General features: G+C 32.7%; 1 protein-coding gene across 1 annotated transcript; it reads left to right on the forward strand.

The window, feature by feature from the left end:
* The first annotated feature begins 675 nt into the window (after window positions 1-675).
* Window positions 676-24,164, forward strand: LOC121369069 (ubiquitin-conjugating enzyme E2 H). The gene is made up of 7 exons (XM_041493899.1): window positions 676-806; window positions 3,837-3,913; window positions 6,107-6,181; window positions 6,623-6,662; window positions 8,922-8,974; window positions 12,382-12,510; window positions 15,529-24,164. The coding sequence occupies exons 1-7, from the start codon at window positions 754-756 to the stop codon at window positions 15,645-15,647; spliced, it is 546 nt and encodes a 181-aa protein (XP_041349833.1). The 5' UTR covers window positions 676-753; the 3' UTR covers window positions 15,648-24,164.
* Window positions 24,165-24,682: the final 518 nt, after the last annotated feature.

The raw sequence follows: 24,682 nt of genomic DNA on the forward strand, positions 1-24,682 counted from the left end.
AATAATTAATTCATTTATTCACGTTTTGACATGTCCAAAGTTATTAACTAATTTAATTAATGTACGGCATATTTTAGGAACAATTCGTGCTGGAGCGGGGTTGGGGGCGGGGTCAAATACTATATAAAACGTAAAATCCCAAATCTACTGAATAAGACTAGGCCTATAACTGAGTAACTCTTAACACACATCAATCAGTTGTGCAAACATATCCTGAGTTCGTGGACAATCTTCAAATAGCTGTTATTTTTTAAAGTTACGTTATTTTGTTAAAATGCATGTACCGCAGGAAATATTGAAATCCGAATGATGAGAAATTTATTTTAAGTGATATTTGTTTGAACAGTAACAGGTCGCTAACGACAAGAATAGATCCGACGCTCGACGATAGACAACATTCGCGTTACAATCATGTGGGTTTGTTTACATCTAACAGCTGATAGAATAGGTCAACTGCCAATCAATGTTGACCTGTGAACTTTGAACCATGAATATAACCACCCAATCTACCGTTGACCACAACGATTGTTGATATTACAAATTTGAAACATTATGAAATTCTTATGGTCAAGTATGTAAGTAAAATTAGATTTTATTTTAAATAAATAAGCGATATTGTTAATATATGGGCGTGACTATTCTGTACCACGTGATAGTGATACGTCACTCCCCTAGCAGATCTCTGCTCCGCCATAGCTGTTGTTGTTTTGGAAGTGAAAAGACTGTATCTGCTATCGTGAATAGTGCGTAAGAATGTCGTCTCCGAGTCCCGGCAAGCGGCGAATGGACACAGATGTGGTTAAACTGTATCTTTTATAACTGTATACGCTAACCCCCCTGCGAATTTGATAAAATATGCTGTTGATCTGTCACGATTATTCTAGCATATTTACCAAGGCACAAATAAGGTCATTTTGTCAGTTGTCTGGTATTATTGATTCTTATGTAAGAGCCTTAATATTCGTTGCTTCTAACTTTTGGAAAGAAATCTACTTAGTTATACCCTTTATTCATAGTGTTGTTACGATACACTGTTTAAAATGACTGTTTTTTGTTGTCATATCCAAGATCTGTTTATAGCTAACAAGAATGTTCCAAAATAGGCGAGGGATGTCGGGATGTTGGCAACAGTGAAATAGGCAATTGGGTCAGATTGTTACCTGTCATTTGTTTATTTAACATTCAGTTTGAAAAGGTCCAAATATTTTTATTTGTTATCCTGATGTATCTCTTGTTGGGGGAAATGATATATGTATATAATTACCGCCTTTCCCGAACCCTCAACAGTATATTTAAAAACATTAAATTTTAAAAGTTTTCCAAGCTAAGCCTAAAGACTTTTATGTTTGCAACATATAATTTATATTTTGTTAATTTTGTTTTAAGTGTAAATGTATGTTGAAAAGTTATTGTTCTCACCTAAACAGCTGACCAACATTTTGCATTTCTGTTTCAGGGAATATTTAGATTTTTATATATATATTTTTTTTTATTAATGACCGTGCTAATAACCTTTCGACTCGATTATCAACTACTGTTAAACATTGCAGAGAGAGCTCTGAAACTTGCATATTCCCTGTTACATGTATTTTATATTTCCTACAAAAGTACCATGGAAATTAACTTGCCAGTCAACAAACTTACTACTCATGAATAGTAATGTTTACAAGTTCTCTTGTGTAACAGTATTAATATTTATGCAATATAGTAATAGTTCTCTGCATTCTGCAGGGCTCAAACTTAACAACGGCCGTTGTTGAGATATAAATTGCCATAGGTAAAGATCATTACCGACGGCACAAAAATGCTGTCGGTAAAGCTCCATAATAATGACAAAATGTATACACCTAGTGTATATTATCTGCCAGTATTCAATATTTGTGCATTTGAAATATGTCTACATAGAGCAAAATAACCTTTTGATCATGTTTATTTGAGGCAAATGTCACTTTAAAAAAATAATTGCCATAGGCAGGCTCAAAATTACCATCGGTGGGCTGTTTCACCCATGGCAATTCTTTACAAAATTGCTGTGGGGACAAATTCTTAAGTTCAAGCCCTGTTCTGGATCACATCCAGCTACATATGACTCTTGACCATGTGGTAATAATATTTAACATGTTGGTATAGGCTAATGCACATTCAACTGAATAACATATACAAATTGATTGTATCGATGTAAAATATGCATTCCATATGCTTGACTAAAAATCATAAGTACACAAGCCTTTAAGACAGGAAATTTTACAGATTCAGTAAACATGGAAATCAATAAACAAAGTTAATTTAATGACACCACTAGAGAACATTGATTAAGTAATCAGCTGTTGGATGTCAAACATTTAGTACCTTTAATTTTTAGATGAAACCCGCTACATTTTCCATTAGCAGTTAGGGATCCATTATCAGCTATTTTACATAAATTGTTCCTCTCCCTGTTGGATGAAAAGCTCATAGTAACGTCTACATTTCAAATCTTTTCAAAGTTTTCTGGATTTTTTATTTTTTTTATTACCCATGGTTATGTAGGCTATACATATACAAGTAAAATGTATGTCACATTTTTGTCAATAGTAAAAACACATGTTTATTGAAAGTGTACTTGTGTTTGTGTTTTACAATGTCGGTAAACAATGTTAAGGATGGAAAGGCAAGATATGGCAGCTTCAAAACCCAATATTATCGGTAACAAATGACTGTTCTCTCTAGTTAAGAATACAGTTTCTCAGTATTAACAACAGTTAAAGAAGGAAAACAAAAACATATTACAATATCTAGGCTATCATACTTTGTATGTGAAATATCTTCTTAATGTCAGGAAACATTTTGTTTTAAATATTTTGATTTGCAACCATTGCTAATCAGTTTTAAAATTACCATTCAATTACTAAACATATTTAACTTTTTAAAATTGGGTAGTGATATCTCAACCTTGTGTAGTGAATTGCGACACAATATTGGACAAAGTATTCCCAGGGTGTTTTTGTTTTGCAATTTTATCTTACTATATTTCCTTTTAAGCATTGGGCCTCCAATAAGTGCTGGTCTGTTAGCCTTTTGAAAGAAAGAAATGCTGGACCTCAAATAAATGTCAGCTAAGATAGGCCATAATAGATGACAAAGATGTGGAATTAGCGAAGACATTGATTTTTATGTGAAAAGAGTAGGCCTGTGAGTAAGGGCACACTCAGTAGTGACTATCATTTCAAGTTAAACAGCATAACACTGGCATAGGAAGTGGGGGGGGGGGGGGGGGGGGTATGTGTCTCCCACTTTTCAGATATTTTGTTTTGTAAATGTGTAAATATAAAAGTGTGCCCCCCACTTTTTGGCACCTTCCTACGCCACTGCATAAGCATATGACATGCTAAATTAAAAAATAATAATTTGTGCTTACAGTTTGAAGAAGTTTCTTTTGTTTAACAGCACCACTAGAGCACATTGATTTACTAATCATCGGCTATTGGATACATATAGTCTTAGAGAGGAAACCTGCTATATTTTTCCATTAGTAACAAGGGATTTTTTATATGCACCATCCCACAGACAGAGGAGAGCATATACCACAACCTTTGATATACCAGTCATGGTGCACAGACTGGAATGAGAATTTTACAGTTTGAATTTAAAGCTTTAAAAATAAATAAAATGGTGACTTTTTATTTCTAAAATTTGCTTGAAAAAAAATAAGTGCCCAACCTCAAATAAGTGCTGGTCTCCAATAAGCACCAGGTCTGGAAACATTTTGAAAAGAGTAAGTACCTTGGCACATATTGGAGGAAATAAGTTGGGGTTTTTTTTAATATAGTATTGTTACATCCTTAACACTACCACAGAATTGAAAGCAAGCATGAAGTGACAATACTAGGAGGACTGAATGAATTCATGGTGAAGTTCTATGGACCATCGGGGAGTGAGTATCAATATTAAACTATAAATTATTATTTATGCAATGCAGGGATTCTAGAATTGTTATAAAAATCCACTAGCCATGGGATCAGTGATTTTAAAAATTCACTAGCCTTGCTTTAAGTAAATACAATTTTACTAATAGGAATAATCGGATATGTCACCTAATGGAGATATAGCTTTAAAACCCTAGATTGGAAGAGGGTAGGGGGCAGTATATTCATATTTACAAAAGACATGTAGATTTAAATGCAGCTTTTGACACACACAAAAATTCACTAGCCGTCGGGCATAGCAATAGTAGTTATTTAAAAGCCCAACATTGAATATCACTAGCCACAGCAGTGGGGCTACCATAATCTAGAAGCTCTGCATTCTTTTCTTTTTTGGCACTTGCCAAATTTGACAATTTATGTTAATTTTTTTAAACATTGGAAAATTTTATATTTTAATTTGGTAAAATAATTTCATGTAATAAATAGAGGATTCGTCACGAGTATTTTTTAATATGGAAAATGTCAACCGAGTCTATGTTAATTGGTATTTGTCGAGGCTCTGCCGAGAGAAATATCGATTAACTAGACGAGGTTGATATTTTACATATTAAAAAACACGAGTAGCAAATTCTATTTATCCTATAACACTTCTAAAATAACATTTTAATTAATTGTTTAGTAAATCACAGTACTAAAGTCACCGCCATCGGTAATATGACGTCATCACGATTAGCGCAGATTAGTTTGACGTCACGCATTTTAAACAAATCTTTGAAAACGTTACGCAAATGACTCACCTACGGCAACACATAACCTTGATACCTTGCAAATTTGCATACCATTATTAACCGTGTTAATAAAGTAAATTATCACATGGGTTTATGACATGGATAGTTATAGGATAAATACTAATAACAGATGTTTTGTTAAAAAATAACCATAGTTTAATAAATAATTTGGTGTAGTTTTCTGCTCAATCACCCAAAGCTAGCTCAGAGTTTGTGTATGTACACCATAAACTCTTTTCATGGAATGACATGGTCCCAACAGCTGTTTAAATAACGGACATTCACATCATTCACTTAACAGCATTTTGAATTATTTTAGTTTTACTATGGAACTGTTCATCAAATTAAAAAAATCATGGAGTTAATAAGGGGAATTAAATCTATGTACAATACAGTGGACTCTTGTCTAAATCGGATTCACTTGGGACCGACGAAATGTGCTGGTTTCACAGAGTGCCAGTATATATTTATTCAGAGTTATGGTTCTTGGTTCTTGCAAAATTAGCAACATAAATGAAACATAACTTCTATTCACCAAATGTTTGAACTATGTGTAAGACATTTGTGAAAGCAAGGCTAAGCTTTGTTTGCTATGTTGCTTTGGTGTTTGGTACATATAAACCTGAAAGATATTTGCATTAACCAAGAAACCAGTGAAATTCAAGATAAATGAAATATGACTAATCTGTAGGGACAAGCGAGTACACTGGTGTAAAGAAACCTAAAAAGCATATGTGTCCGAGTTACAATCAACTTTTGAAAATGTCATTATTTTGCACCATATTTCTGTGGTATATTTAAAACACTTTACCCTATTAACAATTTGATTAATGAAAGTCTGTACAACTGGGTACATTACAACAGGTGTGGTTCATTGTCTATTAAGTCTTCAAAAAGGTACCATGATTTCATTTCACTTTCTGGGGAACTGCCATCATTGTTAAACAGGTAAAATTGTGTATTGGCATAGACAGAGCTAATTAATTGTTCTTTTGTTCTTGAATTTGTATCTGAAATCCAGAATAAACAACATCAGGTTTAGGAAGAGTTCTATTCATGATAATAAAATTGGTAACTTTTTATTTCTAAAATTTGCTTGAATGGGTTTTTGAAATTGTGCCGGTTCACACACAAATCTGGTTTAGACAGATGCCGGTCTTGACCGAATCCACTGTATATCAATAATTACCTGATTTGTTTGTATAAGTTGTTTACCTCCAGTGTTTATTGTATTAAATAATGTATAAAAATATGCTTCAGACAAATCATTTTAATTCTTGGCGTAAATCTTACAGTTTTTACATATCATTTGATATAGATCAGTTATGTTAGGTGATGCTGAACATTTTCCTGAGTATGACTTGGTATGATGCTGAAGAACAGAGATAACCTAATTAAAACTTTGTTTTTCAGCCCCCTATGAAGGAGGAGTGTGGAAAGTGCGGGTTGATCTTCCAGAAAAATATCCATTCAAGTCACCATCAATAGGTAGTTTGAAAGAAGGACATTGAAATTAATAAGTGTCAGATCAGCAGATTTTTGTGCATTAAATCAAAACTGCCCTTTATAATAATTTGTAGATTTCACACTTTTTAAAACCTAATTTAGGCACATGTACAGACAGGGGCAAAACCCACCTACACCAAGCAAATTTTGTTTTATTTTAAATTATTTTTAGAGGGAGAATGAACCAAACCACTCTTAAAAACTTCACTCACAACAGTTTCCTGCGCGCACACCTGTAATTCTGGATTTTATACTTATATTTTATGTTTCGTTTTCTTGTGGCCTGGTCATTGTCTGCAGTACTGTTTTAGAACTTGAATTCAAATTATTCTTGTGTGAATATAATTTGAGAGACTAAAAATTATTATTTTTTACAGAGTTTTGAAATTCAGTTTCATTAAATCTGTATACTTATATTTCCAGGTTTTATGAATAGAATTTACCATCCGAATATAGATGAAGTGTAAGTATTGAAAATTAACTTCTAAACTGGTGTAATGAATTGCTATCTAGACATATTACATGATATATATAGAGGATTTGTCAAAAGTGTTTTTAATATGTAAAAATATCAACCGAGTCTACGTTAATTGGTATTGGTATTTGTCGAGACAAATACCACAAATACCAATTGACTAGATGAGGTTGATATTTTACATATTAAAAAACATGAGTAGCGAATTCTATTTATCCTATAATACTTGTAAAATAACATTTTCATACGATATTTAGTAAATTACAGTACTAAAGTCACATCCATCAGTAATATGACATCACTACATGTTATGAAAACATTACGCTCAGGTGTACAGGTCTTGATGGCTTGTAAACAAATGACCCATTCACAGCAACACATTATTACTGAGAGACCTTGAAAATGTGAATATACCTTTAAATTTGCATTCCATTATTAACCAGGCTAATAAACTAAATTTTCACATGGATTTATGACATGGATATCATGGGTAAGTTATAGGATAAATATGTGTATATGTTACATGACTTAAATGTTTGTGCCAGTGTTTATTTATGTTCTAACCCAATAAACTGATATACAGTGCAATCCACTTATCTGCATATCGGTTTATAGAATAAACAAGATATTTGCATATTATTTTGCTGCACAGAACCGTTTAGCATTAAAATTGTTTAAATTATATAACATAAGATTTTATTCCATGTGAAAACAAAAACAAAATTGAAAATTTTGCATCCAGATATCTTTAATTTTTTACCCAAATCATTGATTAGACTAGGCTGATATTCTTTGTTAAATAATAGCTATGTACATCCTCATAAAATTATGACTTCACAATTAAAATTTTGTCAACTATACTGAATACATTTCATAAATGCTACTAATAAAGTAACAAATATCAAAAGAAAAATAAATATAAAAAAACCCACCGATACGATGTGTATTGTTGTTAGACTACGAATGTGTTGAGTGGGTCTTTAAATAAACGACTAATGTGCACACGGTTGATAATTAATCACTTACGTTTATTGCAGTACATGAATGAAGATCCGATTTGTTCTTATTTCTCGCAAATCACTTAAACTTTTCTAAAAACTACCCACAACCAAAATCATTTAACTGCTCAAACACCTTTAGAAAAAATCCTTTGTTGTTTTTATATTCCAGCATGCACTTACATAAAGTATCAGCTAAGACTACAAGATAGACTTGGCAAATGGCCATTTCGTCCCTGAATAATAAAACTAATTATTTGTTATTTGTTTTTCTGTACAGTGAATAACATAAAAAAGAGATATATAGGCCTGTTAATATAAGTCTATAAGATAATTATGGCATAATTAGGCATTTCAATAAGCCAACAACATCAAGATAAAAAAAACCCGTCTGCAATAATGTAAAGGAAATTTTTTTTATGTATCTACTAGATAATTACAGAAAATACAATCCATTTTAGTAAGCCAATGAATTCAATATAAAATATTTAATAATGATAAAATATTTAATTATGAAAACCCCCCAAAACTATTAATACAATGTAAGCTCTGCCAAGCAATACTTGTTTCACTTCACACAACACACTTGTCATTCCTAAGAACAATAGCTGTGGACTTAAAAGTCATTAAATTTGATTGAGAGTTATTTTAATTGCAGATCACACTATTTCTAGTAATAATTAATATCATAATAACTTTGCTTTAAAGCAATGAATACAATCAGATTTTTTAAATTCTCTCCGAGGAAAAGCTGTATGCAATGAAGTACAAAGTGATTTGTAATAAAATAAAATTAGTCTGTTTAATCTTACAACATTCATACTGAATGTTATTTTATTTATTATTACTATTTTTAAAAACATGTATAAACATGAAGTATATACAGATATTAGCATTCTTTGTTGTGACAAATGCAGCGTTTGTTTTGCACTAAGAGGAAGATAGACTGTCCACTTGTAAAGGTTACTGTTGGTTATAATCAGGAAATGGGGCTCAAGCGATTACATTGGCTATTAACATAAATTTGACAATTCCCGTGGGCTATGCATTTAAGCAGATTTGACTGCATTAAAAATTCTAAATTAGGTACATGTATGTATGTTTGTGTATATCACATATCTTTGTTAAAATTAAGCCTTTGTTACTGAATAACATTTCTTTTCAATATTACATTTAAAGTTTTCTCCAATTTCTTTGTTATTATACACTGATGAGATACCTTGATAACATTTGTTAATTTCTATTACAGTTCAGGGACAGTGTGTTTGGATGTCATCAACCAGGCTTGGACTGCACTCTACGGTGAGTAAATATTGTCAGACCTGTTTTAGCAACCACCTGTGTTAAGAGGCCACATTTGTTTTCTCCCAAATCATCTAATATAATCTAAATTGACCTGTATTAAGCAGCCGCCTGTCTTAAAAGGTCACTTTTGACACACCTTTTGGTGGATGCATAACATAGATTTGATTGTACAGTCATTGTAAGTGAGTGTAATGTAGTGTCTCGGTGGACCCATTATCTGATTTAAAACTTTGTTTTACCTATCCCAACCATTGTCCCATGAGTGTTATATCAAAGGCCATGGTATGTGCTGTCCTGTCTATGGGAAAGTACATATAAAAGATTCCTTACTGCTAGTTACTACATGTACCGTATTGTTCCTATTTGTAGCGCCCCCTCTAATATAAGCGCCCCCTATGATCACGAGAAATGTATCATGAAATGGTACCCGTAAAATAGTAAAACTGGCTTACCTGACTGCAGACTTGCAATGATTATAATTGGTAAACAAATAAAATCCAAACAGGTGAAGCACTACGACACTAGTATGGGCGAACAGTATGTCACACATGTCGTTTATCAAATGTATGTCGCTGTTATCTCCACGCAGAATGAACGCACGGCACTCCATTAACACTGTTCAAAACCGGAAGTACAAACATACCGGTAGGTATTTACACCGACACCATAACACCGTTTAAAAAAACGGGTAAATGATAACTTTAACTAAACTGCAAACTGGAGTCAAATGTCAACAATTTAACTTTAACTAAACTTAAAACTGGAGTCAAATGACAATAATTTGTGTACACAGTGACAATCGAAACGTGTCGGTTACAAACTACCGGCCAGAGCTATCAAATACACTCCGCAGGCCCATATGCCTACGTGCACAGTACCATGTATTTCGATAAATCAGCTGACGATGTATGGTACGCTACGTCATTTCAACAAGAAAACGTCACTGGTGGAGTGACTCAGCGGCAAAGCTTTTGATGTCTCAGCGAGCCAGACGCATTGACAGTTTGATACGAGGATTTTTCACACGTATTACGAAACGTGTTCTAGTACTCTAATTAGCGCGCCCGGGCGCTACAAATAGGAACAATACGGTAGTTTAATTAAACAAAGCAAACTTAATTTAGGAAAGGAATCTTTGTTTAATGGTACTTCAACACATTTTAAACTATGGCTGTTCGTTGTCTGACAAATAGTTATTTTGACACTTGGTGTGCGAACCTAAATAACTGTATTGAACTCTCTTTATGTATTTCATATTGTTTAAGCAATGGCATGTAGCCCAGTGGTAAAGTGCTCGCTTGATGCACGGTCGGTTTGCGATTGATCCCCGTCAGTGGGCCCTCTGGGTTATTTCTCGCTCCAGCATGTGCACCACTACTGGTACATCAAAGGCCGTGGTATGTGCTATCATGTCTATGGGATGGTGCATATAAAAGATCCCTTGCTACTAATTGAAAAGATTAGTCCATGAAGTGGCGACAGCGGGTTTCCTCCCTCAATATCTGTGTGGTCCCTAACCATATGTCTGACACCATATAACCATAAATAAAATGTGTTGAGTATGTTGTTAAATAAACTATTTCCTTCCTTCCAGCCAGTGCTCCACAACTGGTGTATGTACATAATCAATCAATCAATCAATCAATCAATCAATCAATCTATCTATTTCTTTATATATGAATAATACAAAGAACGTGGCACATTGTATTTCTATTTTTGTGTACAATATATTCCTAAGGGTTAAATTTGAGGGGCATTTTGTTAAGAATTGTATTTTGTCCTCTACACCCCGATTACACAGATGGCTTAATCTTGTAATTGCCTGTCTAAAATTTTTGCTTTTAATATGTGTTAGATAATCCACAGTTACACATTTGTTCTTAATGTGTTTATATAGTTGACGTTTTCCCGATTCTTTCAGTTTGGTTGTTAGGTATTTGTTGTTATTATTGTTAATTGAAAAGATTATAATCTGTTAATTGAAAAGAGTAGCTGCTATGCCATGCCAGCAGTAGTGGGTTTCTTCTCTCATTATCTGTATGGTGCTTACCCATATGTCAGATGCCATATAACCGTAATTAAAATGTGTGGAGTGCATCATTAAATTAAACATTTCTTCTTTCCTTCAACTGTTTAATATTAGTCTTGCCTAGATTTGATCTTTAAAGGCACTCATAACTACTAGGCAGTGTAAAATATTTTTTCACTATTACAGCTGTCTACTGTTATACACATTATTTACAACTTCTTACTAAATTTATCAGTTTGAAAAATCCAATGTTTAGGTTCATTCTGACATTTGTAGTACCTCCAAATGCATTTTATATGAAACAGAATTTAAGGTACATACCATACCTTAAAAGCTATGGTTAGCAACTTTTGTCTAATCCCCTACCGGTCCAACCAAATGGACTAATCATTTCATTTCAACTTATTTTCAGCTTATATCCCATTAAGGTTCAAGCATGCTGTCCTGAGCACACACCTCAACTATCTGGGCTGTCTGTCCAGGACAGTGGGTTAGTTGTTAATTGTTAGTGGTTAGTGAGAGAGAAGAGGGTGTAGTGGCCTTATACCTACCCATTGAGTTGGTAAAACTCGCTCTTGATGGGAGCTGGTACCGGGCTGCAAACCCTGTACCTACCAGCCTTATGTCCAGTGGCTTAACCACGATGCCACCAAGGCTGATAAATGGACTACGGTTTTTTCTCAATCTGTCAGTCACTTGCGTTAGCTAACTCACATATTATAGGTTTTCAGACTTTGTTTTCACAATGCCTGAAGACATTTTCTTGTGTGTAGCTTTATAATGCAGAGTTACAGATCAAGTTTGACTTTCATGGGGATTTGGGGGACAGTTTTTAGATGAGTCGGTAGAGCATTCACCTAAGGTGGTTGCACCATAGGATCAAACCACTTCAATGGACCCATTCTCTGATAGTTTTTTTCCCATCCCAACCAGTGCCCCATTATTGGTATTTCAATATATGTTGTCCTGTCTGCAGGAAAGTACATTTGTACATATAAAAGATCCCTTGCTGCTAATGGAAAAATGTAACAAATTTCATCTGAAGCAGATTTTCCTATGAAGTTTGACTTCGAATAGCCGATGATAATAAATCGGTGTACTCTCGCAGTATCGTTAAATAAAACAAACTTTAACAGAGTAATTAATGGCCCTTGAACTTAAGAGGTATGAAAATGTGTTGGGCCCAAGAAGGGGACATTTATTGTTTTAGCAGTATTCTCAGAATGCTTGTGTTTTTTTTGTGTTTTTTTAACTTAAGAGCAAGGACATCACTGTTTATATGTTTTTATTGACATTTTGAATTCTTACCATCAGTTTATATTAACTTCCGACTTAATAGTAAATCAAGAATCTTGTTTGTTTTTTTTCCATTCAGATCTTTCCAACATTTTCGAATCGTTCCTGCCTCAGTTGTTGACGTATCCAAACCCCATTGACCCGCTCAATGGAGATGCTGCTGCCCTCTATCTCCATAAACCAGAAGAATATAGGAAAAAGGTTAAAGGTAACATGTTAATATTTTAAAATATAAATAATATTAACAGCTATTAGGCGTTAATGTTTCATCTTTGATAATTTTGTTTGTTATTTTTTCTGTTCTCCGCCGAACAATATAGTAAAAAAATAATCCAAATACATGTAGCCATATCTAACTTGATTTACATTATACTAATGTCTTAGTTAGTGTGTTACATTTCATCATATTGTAAAATACATGTACTTGATTTTATGGAAACTTGTCTTTGCATTATTCGTGTGCACAGTGACTTGTAACCAGATATCTCATAAAAAATAAAAACTGTTAAATATTGTGAACAGTAAGGTACCAATGAAATAGTGCTTTACAATAAGTAGTGTAACCAAAAAACCTTTGACATTATTACCTATATTTAACTTTTATTTTGTTTCTGTTCATTTTCGATCAGATATAAATTTTAAGTCTCAACCACCACTAAAGAAAAAGCAGCAGTCCAATTTTGTTTTCACTGAGTAGAAAACCTACCTTTTCTGTGCTGATATTCTTGCAGTCTCAGTGGTTGCAAAACAAGGTGTCGCATGTCACATGCGACGTTTACTACCCTAATTTCCCACGTCTATTTTAGCCATAGTTGCTCAGACTCCAGTTAATATTTTCTTGGTTCTTGTCTGAATGTATAGTTAGGCTGCTATGGGTTAATTTTTTCAGGAAAACTTTGAGTTTCCCTCGAATACAGTCCATTACTGCTCATTGCCTTTGTTTTTAAAATATATTTTGTTTTGATTCCTGAGCACAGTAGACCCAGTGATTTTCAGCTATCGCGGAAAACGGACGGAATTCCCATTGTGAAACGGAATTTACATTTGGAAACAGATTTACGATTTTCCGCGAAGTTAATAAAATGAATACTATTTTACTATTGCCACACGCTGTAAAACTGACGATTGACCTGTGTGCAGTACTATTGGCAAATGCTAGACTGGATTATGCACTTCACGGTAAACCAAATGGTCACATTGGGAACCAATCAAATACTTCTCGAACGTTAGCAAAACGTTTGCTGGCTGAACTTGGGGCTGGTTTACTGCTTAGTCTGTTGCACCTGCACAGATGGACAGGTTTTTTCCTGGAGTAAGTTTAGCCAGCAGTTTGTCGCTAACGCTTGTCTTGGAAGACAGATTTTTAAGATACACATTAAACCTAATGACCATTTCCGGAAGCAACAGTCAAAATATGTTTGCAAACGTTTAGCAAAAAAAATGGCCGGCTGAACGTTGCAATGTTACTTTATTTCCACTGTGTTATGCGCATACTTCAATTTGCAGACAACGTTAGACTATCAAAGAGATGATAAAATAAATGTTTACGTTTTGTGAACCCTAAGCCCCGTTGAATAAACCAGTGCACTTAATTGTTGGACAATCATGCTTTATGTAGTTATTATAATTGTAGCCTTTGCTCCTGGTGTGATTTTTCGCTACTAATATGTAGGCTTACTTTGAATTAAAGACAAATAGCGACGCCAGTCAATTTTCGGACCCTTTAATTTGTCACAACTTGTGTTAGTTCAATTGTTAAAGGGACATTCCCGAGTTTGCTGCATTGTAAGATGTTTCAGACTAATAAAATATTTCTGCGATTAAACTCACATATTAAATATATTTTCTTGTTTAGAATATCAGTGTCTGTATATTCAATGTGTTTATGGTCGGCATAATATTTGTAGGAGGCCCAAACTGGATTTTGTCTTCAAATAATTTCATACATACGACAAAATCGTTTTTAGGAAATAAAATGAAATGTAACCTAGTACATATATTAGAACGATCAGAAACATGTTTAATATACAGCCACTAATATGTTATGCAGAAGAATATATTTGATATGTAATTACAGTCGTTAAAAAGTCTCTGTGAGTCAATAACATCTTACACATTGCAGCAAACTCGGGAATGTCCCTTTAATTACATATTGTAGTCTGAAACGGAAATGAAACGGAATTTACAAAAACATGAAACGGAAAATAGGTTTTTTTATAAAACGGAAAACCACCGAGTCATACTTGTTCTATTTTAGGGCCAACAATTTCACCAACTTTATGCATTACAAGTGGACTACATTGCACACTTCTGTGGTAACAGACTTTGGCCCATAGAGCACACACGCACCCCACGTGCCCACATTACTGAGTGTTTGTAGCTCTCGATAAACCCTCAACTCCTACTCTGTCAGTTCCAACGCTACTAGTACTTCGTTTTGCAACCGCTGATTCTATACAGAGCATTCAAACGCTGAAAAAACTTGTTCTTCAAAAAATAATGGCAGTGGTATTGCTGAAAAATAAGTTTTTGTGATTTCATGTGACACATTCTCGTATGTCAAACCAAACAGTTAAATTTAGTTAGAAAAAGATTCAGTGGGAGCAGGTTTAGTAGCAATAAAAATTAGTACTGCAATAAAATGAAATAGGTAAATATGAATTCATTGTTGCTTTGTATCATTCAAATTGAACATAGTAGAAATTTATTAACCATGAAATTAACACAGATCTACATATAATTTGTTTCAGTATTTATTAAATAATGTTTTGTTGTGTTGATTTATATAGAGGATAGCAAACAAATTACCCGTTATCAAACTTATGTCGCGTGTAAAATAATTTTCATTTGGCACAAGCTTTATCCAGACATGTGATTCTTCCACTTTTTAGCAGAATTCCGCTTTTTAAAAAATTCCTTTTTTGTGAAATAATTTTGTGGAAAAAAATAAATCCTATTTACCTTTATTTACAGGGTTTTTTTTGATTGCACTTCAGCTAAACCATTTTTTTAATGCCTGTTCGCTTACCTGTAGACAGTATACCACGATATACGACTGGTGACCAGTCAAAGAAATCGCCACACTTTATATCTGATTATTGAGTGTATACAAGTACTTAATACTAATGACTGAAAACATGCTTGCTGGGGTAATAATCACAATTATGTTACCATGAGCTGCCATACCATGCTGCAGTCTACCATCTAAGTTTCATTTCTTTTTCAGAATATGTTAAAAAATATGCAACCGAAGACGTATTGCATGAAACTGAACATGCCTCATCATCTAGTGAAAGTTCCATGAGCGATTTCTCCGAAGACGAAGCTCAAGATATGGAACTTTAACATTTGATTTCTTTTATTCTGTACATATTCATTTGTATATATATATCTGCCAATAACATTGTTCCATCAAACATGGATTTTATAATAGGAGCATGGTCTGGGCTGCACAGGCAGGTGTGGATTTCTGCTGCCACTGCAACCATAATTATGTTCTGTGGAAAGGGATTATTAGATGCATTTTCTAGCTGTCTTTCTTACACTCTCTGTGAGTGGTTCATTTGTGCTAGTGTGAAAAACTGTGATGTGCGTACTTGTTATGATGATGGATGAAAGGTTCGTTGAATGTGTCCGATTGAAAACATGTTAAGAATGTGTGTCTTGTCTTTTGGGGTTTTTTTTTAGTTGAGTGATTAAGAATGACATTTTATCAGAAAACTGTATTTTTTAAACGTTGTTACACAGACAGTTTATCGGAACTTGACATTGTTAGTACGTTATGTTAACAGAAATTAGAACACCCTGAACGGAACTGTTTGAATTTTTTTGATTTTTTTTTTTAAATGTACATAATGCATTATAGACTTTCATTGTGTTTTTAAAGTAAAAATGGTGCATAAAAATAATATCTTTAAACATCAGTTAAAAAAAAACAAAAAAACTGTCAGCTAAAAGTTACTTTAAGAAAAAAAACGAGTTACACTTATAAAGTTGCTGCAGTCCTTTGTTAGTAGGTTACTAACAGTGTTTAATAACCATTTGCAACATATCTCTGTTAAGAACTGGCAACATGATTACACGAACCATGTCTGAATGTATCAATTTGACATTTAGGACTTAATTAAATTTACTTTATATGAGTAAAATACTTCTCTGGATTGTTTAAAATAAACGTTTTGGTTTCATTACTATAACAGGCAAATAATAAACCTTGCATAAAATTATTGACTTGTAAACGTGGACTGACAACTTATAAATAAAATAACAACAGACTTGCTAAATATAAATGTTTCAAAGAACATTTTGTTACCATAGTTGCACCATTTCTTTTGTTTTACAAATCGTGACTGTATTAAAATAAAAGCCGATCATCCACATTTGACTTAAAACTCACCCAAACATTGTTTTTGTTTTATGTCGTGTCTAATGATATGAAATGTATTCATATTTTCTTGTAATAACATTTTGTTAATGAAACTACATGTTCATTTTGGTTTCACCATGATAAACAGCTCGGTAAAATACATGAACACCACAAAAAATGGATGATCCCCATTTTCTTTTCATAATTCAACCATATAATTTTGTTTCTTCTAAATACATTGTTGAATTTATATATGACAAGTGTTTTTATGTTAATTACAAAACAGCACTTCTCAGGCCATCCTTAAAAAAAAGTTTTTATCGCTAACCAGATGATTCATTTGAAAAATGCTAAGTCTTAGGAAGAAACTACCGTAATAATGAAAATAAAGAAATTGTCTGAAATAAAGCGCAAGTTAAGTCAGTAGTGAGTTGGTTAAGTTACAGCAAACAAGGTTGAATTTTTTTTTTAAGGTTTCCCCACATACCCCAGTTAATCTTTTTTTCAGTGATAGTTTTTGATAATCTAGAAAATGCATCTGTTGCGCGAAGCTCTGAAATCATACAACACCATAATCATGTGTATTTCCATTCTCACTTTGTGATATACATGTGTGTGGTTTTTTTTATACCTATCTGCTTATTTCTTTAGTTCAATTGTTAGTAGATGTAGGTGTATTCTCAGCTCTGGGTAGATACTGTACATGTATGCTTGTGTTTTTGTTTCAGTTAAGGAGAATCGGCTATGAGTTTGCAGGTCATAAGTTTATAGGCTCCCTTATGAATCTGTCAAGTCACCGAATGAAAGAATGCTGTTCTTTTTTTTTTTTTAGGCAATAACATATAATTAATATAATAGCTGGGCCTGGTTAAATTAACCCTAAGTTAGTCTAATTTGTTTGTTTTTTTAATTATTTTTGTACCAATACAAAATAAACTTTAGATTTGATTAATGTGGATAACTTTGGTTGTTGTAAATCAAGTTTCAACATGATGTCTTAAATTGTATTTGTGCTGATTCAATCTTTGTTTTCGAAAATTTCTGTTAATCGCTGGTTAATCTTAACATAACATGTACTTGGTTTTTTCCCCACCAAAAATATAACTCATAATGTTTTGGTATAATACAATTTTCAGATTATTTGAAAACAAAGTTGAAGTTGTTTGCATGACTTCGTAATTGAGCCTATACGCTTGGTACCAGAAACTAATGTTAGGTTCTCTTTAAGTGGTGCATGCCTACAAGAATGTTTTCACATTACTGTCATTTTTCATACCTCATAATCATTGAAAATCCTCTAAGTCAACAAATAGGTATTATAACATCTTGTACTTTGTGAATCAAAACTTGAAACATACTGGTATGTGAAAGCTTTGGAATGCTTGCAAATAACTGCATTAGTCTGAACACATCGTCCATGAATACTTGTGTTGCTATAAGTGAAGATCTTCATCCAAGTGTTTTCTTCATACTGTATACAAATGCTGAATATTACAGGGAACAATATTTCAAAATCTTAGAAACTGGAAATCGGATCATTTGATTTTTTAATAATCAGTTGTTTGGTTATGTGAATTATACTTGCGTAACCCATGAGTTACTTCATCCTAACACAACTGACTATTGTTTAGTACAACAATGACATTCAAAAAGTATTTTAAATGAAATGATTCGGCCATGAGGAAGTTTTTTGTTTTTTTAATTAGAATGTTTAGAATGCGTCAAAATAGTTCAGGTGATCCTAAGTTTGTAACTTTTGATTTTTTAATATAATGGTTCATATTATAACCCATTGGTGGTTTCCATCAATTTAAATTTGCATAACCGATACGTGAATAGAATGGTGTTTCATGTGAAATATTGTGCCCTGAATATTGTGTATCATGACTGAATGTTTAACAACACCCAAGCATGATGAAAAGCTTTGGTTGTTGTATGTTTTATACCATGGTTTGATGATGGTAAATATAAGATGCAAAATTATAAAACAGAAAGTAACAGACAGTATATTGTATGTCACAGGCTATTGGGTCATTAGTACAATTTATGACTTGTAATAGTGCTTTTATATATGAATACAATTAAATTTGAGCTTTTTACTGAAACATTGAATATACTAAGTGATGATGTCTTAGAATTATATCTGGGTTAAAATTGACAAAAGTATACTATCCAACTCCAGTGGCAAGGTGGTGACAATATTTGAATTTGCAAATGGCAAAATATTTTTAAAATAAATCCCAAAATAAGTTTCTTAGGATGAGAGAATAATGCTTTAATGTCAATATTGAAAGAATATTTCACTGCGGTAAATACACTAAAAATGTGTTTCTTTTCATTATGTCATTTATGTTATAATAAACTAAATATAGGTATGGTCTTCAATATATTACAGTCTAGTAATGCCTAAAAATAATAATTAAAGACATAAATGCAAGAATGTTGACAAAAAGCACAAAATATGTATGAACATTTCATAACATTAAATATGAATTTTAGATAATAAAACAGTTTGTTTTCTTCAGTTTGCCTCCATCTCTCGTTCTTTGTTGTGTTCATGTGTCTGCATCTTTTATTTGATTCTTGTGAATGTGTAATGAATATCCCAGGCCAGTTTTAAAATGTTCTGCAGGTTGGCGAGAGGTCAGAGGTCAAGTCACAGCATGTTAATATCAAATGACAGTAGGGATTCTGTATGCGTGGCTTTTTGCAACCTGAACTTAAATCTTTAGTGACTACACAAACCCCAACCATACATATATTTTGTCTAACCATAACCAGACTAGATTCTGTGGTTTAAGTTAAGAATGAATACCAAAATGTTTCTTGATACGAGCATATTATATACTAATTAAAAAGTGTTGTTTTTGTTTTTGTTTTTTTAAAGATGAAACAAATGTTGGTTGTTTTGGGGGGTGTTTGAGTGGAAAGAATCAAAACGATTTAAATGAAAATTAAACGAGTTTAATTTTAAATAGTTATTGGCCAACAAAAAAGGGTTCTTATAAAGTATTGGTGACAAATCTGGTATATTATGTGTGTTAATAAGTACATGTATCTGCAGCTGCCAATATAAACAGTTATTATATATTCCATTTTATAAGTCTATAGTACAGCAAGTATATCAACTTATTTCTTTTTTGAAACCCATTATAAACAAAGGCATTAAGTTATGTAGGGTAATTTGTACTCTAATCATGGCCATAGTACTTCTGTGTGATATACTCTGAATTCATATATTCTTGAAATGATATTTACATTGACACTGCAGCAAATGTGTGTAGTTACTAGTATTCAAAAGTTGTAATTAAAAAAGAAAGAAGTTGCAAAAGAAAGAAGAAAGGATATGGTAACGAAGCACAGAAGAGAACAGTATCATGTAACAGTAGCCTGTAAAGTAATGCTGATGTGACCAAACAGTCGGTGATAGATCCAGACCTTTAAATCACCATATAATATTTAATAATTTAGTTTTAAAGTACTCTCACAATACATAGTATTACATTTCAGAAACAATACTGTAAATCAAAATGGCCGTTCTTTTAAAACGGGCCAAACATGCCTGAATCTGCTATGAGGATTCTTTAAATGATTTGATTGATCCATCTGAATTCTTAATTCAAGTCTAGAATTGTGCCAATGCATTTGAATTTTAGACCAAAGTATCAAAATGTATTGGAGCAGCTTTAGGCTTGTTCTTTTCTGTCCTGACAAATTAATGCAGAGTAAAACCAAAATGTACCAGAAGATGCCAAATGTGCTTTGTAGAATTAATTCTTAGTTGATTTATTTTGATATGTGTATGTGTGAATTGTAATGTTTAACACATTGGATGACCAGGTTTTGAGGATACAAGAAATGGCATGGAATAAATATAAACATGTTTTACTTGATGATTTTGTATTCATATTTGTGAAAACATGGGTGACAAATTACAAAAGCATATGCCTATAAATGTTTTGAGATGAACAATTTAGGCTAACCATACCTATACTTTAGTTTAGCATCCAGTCTTTAGAAGCTTTTCTTAAGTACTGGTCGTTTTCATTTACAGATTTGTTGATGGTGTACTCACAAAAAGAAATATGTAATACATGAATCATGTGAACAATTTTGTTTTTCTTTGCTCCCATGAATGACTTTATTAACATGAACATTAGACATTATTTACATGTGAAGTGATACAGTGAAACCCCTCTAAACTGGACACCCTTGGTACCAAGTAAAATGTCTGGTTTTAAGAGGTATCCGGTTTAGTGAGGTTAAGTTCTTTACTGATTTAAAAAAAAGGACCATGAAAAATTTCCAGTTTTGAGGGAATTCCGGTTTACAGAGGGTCCGGTTTTGAGGGAATTCCGGTTTACAGAGGGTCCGGTTTTGAGACGTTTCACTGTTGTATGTTTTCCCCTTCCCCCACTTGACTACAAAGTTTACTCCTTTTTTTCATTCATTTTTCTTTTCTTTTTTTTTTGGTTTACTATATAAGCGAAAAATAATCTTTAAAACTGCTGGAAAACTTGTCATTAAAAGGTTATATTCTCCAGATGCTAATTAGTTTTTTGTCAAATTGAAGCCATTTAAAGATAAAATGCTTACTGCACTCCACATGAGAGTTCCTATACAGGCGTGTATAATAATTAGGTCAAATGTTCATCTTGATGAACTGTCATCACTCCCACAGGAATGGAGATTAGTGAAGAGATTATAAACATGTGAACACTGTATAAAGTATTCTAGTATGGTTGTGGCTGAGTGTTGTGTAAGTGGCAGTCTTAGACTGTTCAACTATTGTTTGATGTATGAACTGTCTTCTTTCGTGAGATAGGTTCGTTTGTAATATTAATGCTCTTTTTATGCAGCCAAAATTGTTTACTAAAATAAGATACTGTATGGTTTCATTATACAGCAGACATTATTTAAATGTTTTGCTCACATAGACATGGAATTCATTATGAATCGGCCACTGATTTAACAGTCTTAAAAAACCAATTTCATTTGAATTGATATAATGGATGGCATTGTATCTCTTAATTCAATTGTCATTAAATATCCATTCCACTCTTTCTTTTCTGCAGTTAGTAAATGATATAAAAAAAAAACACACTTGTGAAACAAAATTTCATTGACACATTGATTTATTCTACCAGTAGTATTTATAACAAAACAAAAAAGTCATCATCTTCTAAATGATGTTGGAAGTAAAATTAATGCCATGCTCATTTCATAGGGCTTTATTTTGATAACAATGGAGTAACATCTAATTACAGATATATGTAACATTACAATTAAGGGCCTGTGTTTGATATTCAGCCATTTGACTTTTATGTTAATTGGTAGTTTTAGGCTTGTATTTGGAAAGCGGCCATATTGAAAATGTATGAGACAGGGAGGTGATACCCATTTAAAAACAAACATTGAAATTATATTTTTAAAAAGCTGAATCCTCTATACTACATGGTACACCTAAGTAAAGGTAATTTTTCAGGATTTCAGATAAAATCCAATCTACTTTGTGAAAATAATTTTACATTAAAAAACAGAAGCTGAAATGGGATAAAAATGTGAAAAATCACATCCTGGATGAAAAGGAATTTATTGCTATTTGTTACAGATTAGACCCCCCACCCCCACCATAAACTATAACAATTTAATAATTTTTTATTAAATCTGATAAATTACATAGGTTTGGCTGGTGTTTAGTTGTTAACCAAGTGTTCAAATTAATCTATTCTTCCTGTATGTATTATCCATTTATGTTTGACCCAAGCTGACAGCATTTTAAAAATTATTATTAAATTGAAACCTGGTGAAAACAAATAGCGATATTATTCCAAAAAGGCTGTATTGTGTATGGTTTCTTTACTGTTTAGAATATTTTTTTCAAATTGTACCTAAACCATTACATAAATTGTTAATAACAGTTGTTTTCAAAGCTTTTGCATGTTTGTTTTTTCTGTAAATATATATATATATATATCCCCATATTGAATTGTGATGTGTTCAGGTTGTATGTAACATCCCACTGAGAGCTTTTCCATTGAGGCATGCATATGTGGAAAGAGATAGTTGAAATAACATTCATTTTATCAAACAACACAAGTGAATTTTGTTTTTAATTAAAGTTCTAGGGACCCAGTTTGAGATGAAGCAAGGTTTTAGTATTTTCAGAAATTAATATACTAATTAAATTGCACTTACACAAAACATTCTGTGTAATTTTACTTGCCATCAATTTTTCTTTTGAATATAGTGATACAACTTTTTAAAGAAAATTGATACGCTCAGATAGCCAGAAAAAAATCGCAACAGTGGTTTCATATGCATTCTTTTGGAATCTCTTTTATTCTGATTCTGGTTTGAAATAGGTTGTCCACAATTCAACAAATCCTTTTTTTAAAGTATTAATCTGGAGCTTTACAACACCGTTCAGGTAAATATCATTTAACAATATGGATAAGAAATTGATTTTAATGAAAAATGCACTCTTTTTTTTTTTTCTTACTTTTTTTAAAACAGTTATACTTTGTTGCTGTTAGCAATACTAAGAGTTGAAGAAGCCTCAATGTTGTGTATGTTTTGATACAACAAACTCTGAGTCAGGCAAGAACAAGTCAGAGTATAGTGTACAGATATGTGATGTGTGAATAGTATCCTTGGAAACACAAAGCTTTTCTTTTTTTTAACAATGCTTAAAGAAATTTTAAACCAAAGTTTGAACTTCTAATATATTGGTTACACCAGATACCATTTCCCCCAAGAAGTCGCTACAAATTGTATGAGAATAAATATTACTTTATTGGTTCGGAGTTCAGTATGATTTAACTGGAATATTCTGTTATGTATTTATTTAAAACAACCATAATGCTGTTTCATCATCGGGTGTCCGGCCCTGTAAACCTTTTAAGAATCCAAACTCAAGACTAATAGTCTTGAGACTTTAATGCCATGGCAACGACATACAAATTTGCATGCATTAACCACATGGCAAGTGACATCATTAAAGATCTGAGTTGATTCTGTAAGTTTTATAAGCATGGGCCGAGATTTCATTGCAATTCACTTGATATGAAACAACATCTAAACGTTTGAATGAAAAGCAAATTTGTAATTATTACAGTTCTGATGTGAATAAATAACAGTACTTTATACAGAAATCCAAAGAAATTTCTCTACCACTGGTAATGTTCTGATAACCAAAAATATGTTGTGATAAAACAAAAAAACATTTCTGAGGAGACTATACACACAACATAAAGATAGTTATGTGGCTCTGTTTATTTGCATTTAGTCCATGGTGATAACCAAGGGATCATGGAATATAGATTTTATAAAAGCTAATTAGTATATCAGTTGCTTTTTATGAGTGTAATAATAGTACTGTATTTATTAATAATGAAAATAACTTGGAGCTGGGATTCTTTTATCGGTGTATTATGTAGTATAAGTACTTAAAAAAATAATAATTGAAAACCTTGACAGAACAACGCACAAAATTACTGAAAAAAATGGCACTGAAATTGCTTGCTGGTATCTGTAAGTTTACCCGTTTCCAGCATAATGATAATCAAATTTGATCAGGATATCTATAACGTCAGTTACCGTAAGCATGATTTAACAATTTAACAAGCTCTGTAACACGAGCAGCATAATGTAATCTAATACAGGAGTACTGCACAAACTCGAACCGGTCTATATGAAAAGTTTAAAAGAAACCTTGTTTTTTTTGCATTCCTTTTTATGTATTTTAATTCTTATATCCACTACTTAAGATTCAAACATGCTGTCATAGGAGGTATGCCTCAGACATTGGGCTCTGTGTTCAGGACAGAAGTTAATGGTTAGTGAGAGAGATGTCAGTGTAATGGCCTTTCGTCTGAACTCTTAATAAACTCGCTTCAAGATGGCAAAGCACTCACCTGAACCACAATCAGTCTAGGATTGATCCCCGTCAGTGGGACCATTGAGCTATTTCTCATTCCAGCCAGTGCTCCACATCTGGTGTGACAAAGGCTGT

This window comes from Gigantopelta aegis, chromosome 3 (assembly GCF_016097555.1).
Source record: "Gigantopelta aegis isolate Gae_Host chromosome 3, Gae_host_genome, whole genome shotgun sequence".
Lineage (NCBI taxonomy): Eukaryota > Metazoa > Mollusca > Gastropoda > Neomphalida > Peltospiridae > Gigantopelta > Gigantopelta aegis.

Bases quoted from the DNA above. Each gene is read 5' to 3' on its own strand.
- LOC121369069 (XM_041493899.1), top strand. From the start codon at position 754: ATGTCGTCTCCGAGTCCCGGCAAGCGGCGAATGGACACAGATGTGGTT. The intron at 8,975-12,381 runs GTGAGTAAATAT...TTTTCCATTCAG, and splicing joins GGCTTGGACTGCACTCTACG to ATCTTTCCAACATTTTCGAA. The intron at 12,511-15,528 runs GTAACATGTTAA...TTTCTTTTTCAG, and splicing joins ATATAGGAAAAAGGTTAAAG to AATATGTTAAAAAATATGCA.